Source organism: Anguilla anguilla, chromosome 17, assembly GCF_013347855.1.
Source record: "Anguilla anguilla isolate fAngAng1 chromosome 17, fAngAng1.pri, whole genome shotgun sequence".
Classification (NCBI taxonomy): Eukaryota; Metazoa; Chordata; class Actinopteri; order Anguilliformes; family Anguillidae; genus Anguilla; species Anguilla anguilla.
In genome coordinates this window covers 31,226,603-31,233,510 of record NC_049217.1, presented here as the reverse complement: position 1 = coordinate 31,233,510, position 6,908 = coordinate 31,226,603, and the positions used below count along the sequence as shown (strand labels likewise).

Sequence of the window (6,908 nt, the reverse complement as noted above, 5' to 3'; positions counted from 1 at the left end):
TATTCACGTTTCCTGTTTGTTGAGTCATAGCTGGAAACTGAGCGTGGGGCTAGCATCCTCCTGGTCATGCTAACGGCTCGCGCCCGCGTGATGGGCGCCTGCCTCGCCCCTCCTCCTCCCCCGCCGTGTGTTTGTATTCGGGGCAGATGTTTGCAGTTTCTGTGGCATGCTTCCGTTGGGCTGCGTCGTCCTGCACGCTGGCCTGCTTAACTGCGCAGCGGCTGCGCAAACAGGGTTTGTCTGCGCCACTGTCCTGCCCACAGCCGTCTCATGTTTCATCAGCCTTTTTTGTTTTTGCTTGTTTTGTTTTTCTTGCATTTTTTTTCTGGAACGTCTCTTAAATCTGAGAGGGCAGGCAGAGGCGTTAAGAGCTGTGAAAATTTTGCGTTCATACCGTCTGCCAGGGTGAGGGGCGGGGGGTTTCTATGGCGATGACTGTGCCTGTTTGTGTGTGTCTGTTTGTCTGTCTGTCTGTCTGAGTGTGTGTTCCTAGTCGCTTGCAGGCAGGCGGGAGCTTTGTGGTTAAAAACAGCGTAAACTAGCAGATAAGGGCGAAGCAGATTTTTAGGAAATGTAAGTCACTGCCAGCGTACCGCTTCCTCCTCAGACAAGCCTGTGATGTCATACCGCCGTTCTGCCGTGTGTGGAAACAGTACAGAGCTGAGTCTCCTGATACAAACAGGCTGGAACTGGAGAAACTGGTTGGGCAGTCGGGAAAGCGGAGTGAGAGCAACGGGCTGCAGCTTTGGGAAGTTAACGGTGCGCAGTCCACCAGCCAATCAGAGGGCAAGGGAAGATATTCTTCTTGTAAGCACAGACCCCACCTGGCAAAATATGCTAAAAGGTTTCATTTCATTTGTTCACAAGGCCACAGAGTATGAGGCTCAAGGAAAAAACTTAACACTCTTCATAGTGGACTGTTGGACTCACCATGAATCTGATCAGAGCCAATCAACACTGGTGATTTAGGTTTGGCCAATCGGCACTGCCGATTTAGGCTTGGATTCTAGTCCCACCCCCCTGCAGGCCTCATGGGTGCATGCTCGTAACTGAGGTGCATTTTCATTCTCATTCTCATTTCCACACAACAGCGCCCTCTCCTGGCAAGAGGTTTCCTATGAAAAGCTGGAGAGCTCCATCGACGCCAGCAGCTCGGCGTGTTACTCTCATTAGCTGAAGCTTCGCATAGTAAGGTGGCTCAGACGGTTTGGGGACGGGGTTGAGGTTTGGGTCACCGTTGAGGTTGGGGTTGTTGTCGGGGTTGGGGTCAGCGTTGAGGTTGGGGCTGAGGTTGGGGTTTGGGTTGTTGACACTGAGGTTTGGGTTTGGGTTGAAGTTGGGGTTGTTGGGGTTGTTGGGGTTGAGGTTGAAGTTGGGGTTAGGGTTGAGGTTGAGATTGAGATTGAGGTTTGGGTTGTTGAGGTTGGGGTATGGGCTGGGGTTGAGGTTGGGATTGGGGTTGAGTTTGAGGTTGGGATCGGGGTTCGGGTTGAGGTTGAGGCTGAGGCTGAGGTTGGGGTTGGGGCTGAGGTTGAGGCTGATGTTGAGATTGAGGTTGAGGTTGGGGTTGGGGTTGGAGTTTTGTGTGACTGATTTCGCCGCCTGTTCCCCTGCTCTGTCCCAGTCACTCGTTGGGTCTGTGGGAGTGGTCTGTCCTTTTTGGCTTGTTTTGATAGGCTGTGATACGATGCTCCTCACAGATGATCTGGGGTTGTCTGCTTGGAGAAGCACGTCTGCGTTCGTAGCCAGCAGTTCTCTTCCGCTTCCCTAAGGGGCGACCGCTCTCACAACACCAGTCATAAGGCCGGGAACTTGACCTGAAGAACCGCGGTTACATTCATGAGCTAATGGTGGTCTGTGTGGCTGCTGAGGGATTGTTCCCACCTTAATGACTCTCTCTCTCTCCTCTCTCTCTCCCTCATTCCCCCTCTCTCTCTCTGTCCCTCTCCCTTTCTCTCTCTGTCTTCCTCCTCCCTCCCTGTCTCCCCCTCTCTCTCTTTCTCTCTCTCTCCATCTCTCCCCCTCCCTCTCTCTCACCTTCTCTCCCCCTCCCTCTCTCTCTTTCTCTCTCTCCCTCTCTCCCTCTCTCTGCAGGATTACCTTCCATCGCAGCAGGATATCCTGTTGGCCAGGAAGCCCACTAAAGGCATCCATGAGTACGATTTCCAAATCAAGAACGTTCCCTTCAAGATGGTGGACGTGGGCGGGCAGCGGTCGGAACGCCGCCGCTGGTTCGAGTGCTTCGACAGCGTCACCTCCATCCTCTTCCTCGTGTCGTCCAGCGAGTACGACCAGGTGCTGATGGAGGACCGGCTGACCAACCGGCTCAAGGAGTCGCTCGACATCTTCGAGACCATCGTCAACAACCGCGTCTTCAGCAACGTTTCCATCATCCTCTTCCTCAACAAGACGGACTTGCTGGAGGAGAAGGTCCAGACGGTGGACATTAGGGACTACTTCCCCGAGTACCAGGGCCAGCCACACTGCCTGGCGGACGTGCAGAAGTTCCTGGTGGAGTGTTTCCGGGGGAAGCGACGCGACCAGCAGCAGAAGCCGCTCTACCACCACTTCACCACCGCCATCAACACGGAGAACATTCGGCTGGTGTTCCGCGACGTCAAGGACACCATCCTGCACGACAACCTCAAACAGCTCATGTTGCAGTGACGTTGCCGTGACGTTGCCGTGATAGTTGCAAGAGAAAAAGAAGAAAAGAAAGTGTCGTTGTTAAGGGTCGTTTCTCCCCCACCCCCCCATTCTACTTTCGAAGGACCTCATCTCAATTCTCCCCTTTTACGATTCGTTTTTTAACTCCATGTAAAAAAAAAAAAAAAACGACCTTTTAAATGTTTGTGATTTGAGCGGGGAGGTGTGGATGGGTCATAGGACTGGGTTTGGGGGTTTTGTCGTTGGATGAGGTCACTCAGACCCTTGTCATGATCTGTCACAGATAGGGGTGCAGTTTGTTTTTCAACAAAAAACATTTTTTAAAATTGCTTTCTCCCTCCTGCACTGGAATGCTGACCTGTAGATGGCGCCAGTGTGTGGAGTAACTAACCTGTGGTAAAGGTTGAAACAAGTGGGTCGCTTTAGGGGCGTGGTCAGAGTGTAGGGACCAATCAGAGCACTGTTCTAATCCCTGTGTTTCTGAGCTTTTAACATTCTGGGAATTGGCTGCAGCAATACCTTTACCTCTTAAACAGGAACCAGGAATCTATGCCAATATCTGGCTGCGGTGAACGGAGACACAGTCTACCGGAGTGGATGTGTATTTCCTTCAGCTGTAGTCTTCCAATAAGCTGCGGGTTTTTTTCGTTTTTTAATTTTTTTTTTAATTTTTTAATTGCTTTTCATGTTGATTTCATTTCTAGGGTTTGCTAAAGTTGTTTCATTGGATCATTGGATCATTACTGTTCTGTTTCCAACTGCTAATGTGCATGTGACAGGACATGGCAAAATGAGGCAAAATGCTCTCGCACGTAAACAGATGTGTGCGCGCACACACAGACACAAATACACACACATTGACACATACACGCACACATGCACACACACATTGACACACAATTAACATTGATGCACACACGCACATACACACATGCACACACACTCGATTGATAAATGAAACTAGTGATGTGGGTTTTTGTCCGTGAGCACCAGCAGACGCAGTACGTACGCTTTAATCTCAGGGCTGAGTTTAGACCACTTCTTGTGTTTGAGGCGGGGAAAAGAGTGACTTTCTTTCCTTAAATCCCTGAAAGAGGCTGACATCTGTGAGCAGGCTTTCGGTCTGTGCTGGGGCGTGGACTGCTGACTGAGCGCTTTCTCTGTCTTACGCTTCCTGTGGTTTGTGCTGGTGGAGAGGTGTCCGTTTCTGGCCAGACGGGAATTTTCAGTTTTTCCCGGGGGCTTTGCGGACCCCGTTGGGAACGCGTGGGCTTCCAGGGTCTGTTTCCGGCTGCTGTGGGCGTGGCTACAGAAGTGTTATTCGTAACCCACGGCGATACTCGCCTCTGTGTGTTTACTGATCTCTGTGCCCTCCTGCTCCTCCTCCTCCTCCTCCTGCTCCTCCTGGTGTTGGCTCTGCACACACAAGCTTTGAGGCGTGACAGTATTTTTGAGAGACGTTAAACGGGGGCTTTTCCAGCTGCGCCCCCTCCCAGTGGAAGAGTGGCGTGACGGTCTTCCTGGAGGGGGGGTCTGCTTCGTCACGGTAACTCCGCCCCCGGGGGGCGGGGCTTGTGCGTAGCCCGGTGAGCGCCGTGGCGGGTTTTTGAGATGCGCGAGCCATCGCCCGTGAGCACTGTTCTGGGAGCCGGGTGTTCTGGGATACGTGCGGCCTGATGATGTCACTGACTGGCCTTTAGTACCCTCTTCCCCCCTCCCTTTGTCAGGGCCGCACTACGTCTGATGGAGACCAGAAAAACACACAAAGCATTGGCTTCACTTCGGGAGGGGGGGGGGGCCCATTGTGCCAGTGCAGCCTCTGGCACTTTTGCTGAATGACCCCCTGTGGTTTTGTAGTGCGGGGGGGGGGCAGCAGTTTGTTTTGAATTTCACCCGCCACACGTTTGACCAGCGCAACCCCCATCCTGTGCGGAGCACCGCCTTAAACTGACCAATTGTGTGACAGACGTAGGCGTTTTTTTTAATTTTTTATAAGTGATTTGTGTACGAGACCAGAGAACAGAGTCAGCCCTTGTTAGTCTACTAACACCTGTGCCCGTCCCCTAACGCCTGTGCCCGTCCCCTAACGCCTGTGCCAGTCTCCTAACGCCTGTGCCCATCCCCTAACGCCTGTGTCAGTCTACTAACGCCTGTGCCCGTCCCCTAACGCCTGTGCCAGTCTCCTAACGCCTGTGCCCATCCCCTAACGCCTGTGGCGGTGCACGGTTTAGGGTTTTCTGGGGTTTAGTTTTTTCCGTTTAGAGTGGAGATGTGACTGAAGCCACAAAGTGGCCCCCCCAAATCTCTGAACCACATGCCTTTGGGGGAGCTGTCTGCCAGCTGGACCCTTGTTTATAGTTTTTGATTTAAGATTGTTTTTAATTCTGTAACACTGCGACGCGTAACGTTGCGCTCTGCCACAAAATTATTCTTTTTAAATCGCTGGCGGTAACGTTGTCTTCAGTCGGAGTTGATCTTCCTGATTAATCTCCTCTGTCATGACAGTCCAGCAGACTGTCTGTGTGATCATTTGAGCGCCAAAGTTTAGGGCAATGATGCTGTAATACATGTATATACGGTTTCACCTGAAAGGAGTTTCAGTTTGATCGCTCTCCTGTACCAGGCTGCAGAACCACTCTCAGGGCGTGGTCTCATCCTCCTGCACCTAGAGGGCGCTAGAGTGTCCCTGTGGAGTCCGACCCCTCTCTGACCTCTGTCATCAATCTGACTGTTAAAGGAAAAAAAAAACACTGACCCAATTTGCCTTGTTAACTATGCAACAATACCTGCCCATCCTTCTAGAGAAGTGACTCCATTTTGAGATGATAAATGTAAATACTGTTTTTTTTTTTTTTTTTTTTTGCTTTTTAAAAAAAAAAAATCCCAGCAAGTAAGCAAAATGATTGGCCGAAAAATTGACAGTGCCTATTCTCAAGCACCTGGTTTTACCCAATTGTGGTCTTTTAGTTTTTTTAATGTTTAGATTTTAAACAATTTTGCCGCCTTATTTAGGTGTTGTACATGTCTTATGGAACAGAAAATGAGTTGGTTATACTCTTCTGGTTTTTATTTTAGTTTATTTTTTTGAATTGATCTTTATTCTTCCACCTGATTTAATTACTGCTGTCTAATGCATGGATTTGGGATACAGGGCTGTGTATCACCTCCTGAAGTCCCCATCTCCCTGTCAGTGTGCTGGCTTCTGTATGTGTCCCGTTGGAGGTGTGGGGACAGCGGCGGAGTTTGGGGGCTTTTGGGGGGGGGGGGGCAATGTTTGCGAGCTGCAGTCAGGATCTTTTTTCCCAGCTGACCTCGCTCTTGCATTCTCTCTCTCCACCCGAAGGTTTACTCTTTCACCTGGATGGCTCCAATGTCTCGTTTTCTCAATAATAAAAAAAAAAATAACATCTTTCCAAATGACTTTTTGTGCTGGTGGCCTGGTTATTTCTACCGTTTACAAGCTTGGTCTCTGCACTAGGATATGGTAAGTGAGTGCGGAGAGAGCTTTTGCTAACGCTGGAATGTGGTTTGGCGTCGTTCTTGGATTCGCACGCTGCTGATGGACCTCTTCAGAGCTCACTGATGATCAGTGCAGGGAGGCATGCATTGCTGTAGTTTGTGTTTTTCAGAATGTATTTTGGAATTTAAAAAAAATATCCTAAGTCAGTGTTCTAGAACTCTGTTGCTGTCAGTCACCAGTAGTGATTGTGACATCAGCATTAGAATGTTCAGTTAAGAACATTCTAATCACGTATTTGTGACCTCACACCTGAAAGGGTTAACTGGAGTTTTTATTTGTTAATTACCAGCAAACTAAACTTGCATGTGATTTCTCAGCCCCCTGGGTGCCAGTTGTGACATTTGTATCATCCTGTTTTCAGATAAATTTTAATGGCATATTTCTAATTCTCTGCGTCCAAATGTGTAGATGCTCTTAAGTCATGTGTGTTGAAGTAGATATAGAAAGGGATATGAGTTTTACACTCTTGACACTGAAATATGTTGTATTGTCAGATGATGCAAGACAGTTCTCTGGCATTTGAGGACCGAAGGGCTGAGATGAAGAAGGGTGCAATTGCACATTTTTGCCACAAGAGGCTACACAGGTATACTGGTTTAACTATGGCTGTGCTTTTCAGCATTCTTCTGCAATGTCAAAATACCTCAGCGGGACAGTAGGTGGTGCTATTGTTCTGAAAACGAATACTTCCATTGTTGATAAATTGGATATTTAGTTTTGC

The 6,908-nt window shown here is 49.5% G+C and overlaps 1 protein-coding gene across 1 annotated transcript in view; it reads left to right on the top strand.

The window, feature by feature from the left end:
* The window catches only part of gna13b (guanine nucleotide binding protein (G protein), alpha 13b), a 19,275-nt gene extending 13,188 nt beyond the window's left edge, over positions 1-6,087 (top strand). The window contains exon 4 of the mRNA XM_035397717.1: positions 2,095-6,087. Coding sequence (XP_035253608.1) covers positions 2,095-2,667 — 573 coding nt within the window. The 3' untranslated portion in view covers positions 2,668-6,087. The remainder of the gene's footprint in view (positions 1-2,094) is intronic.
* Positions 6,088-6,908: the final 821 nt, after the last annotated feature.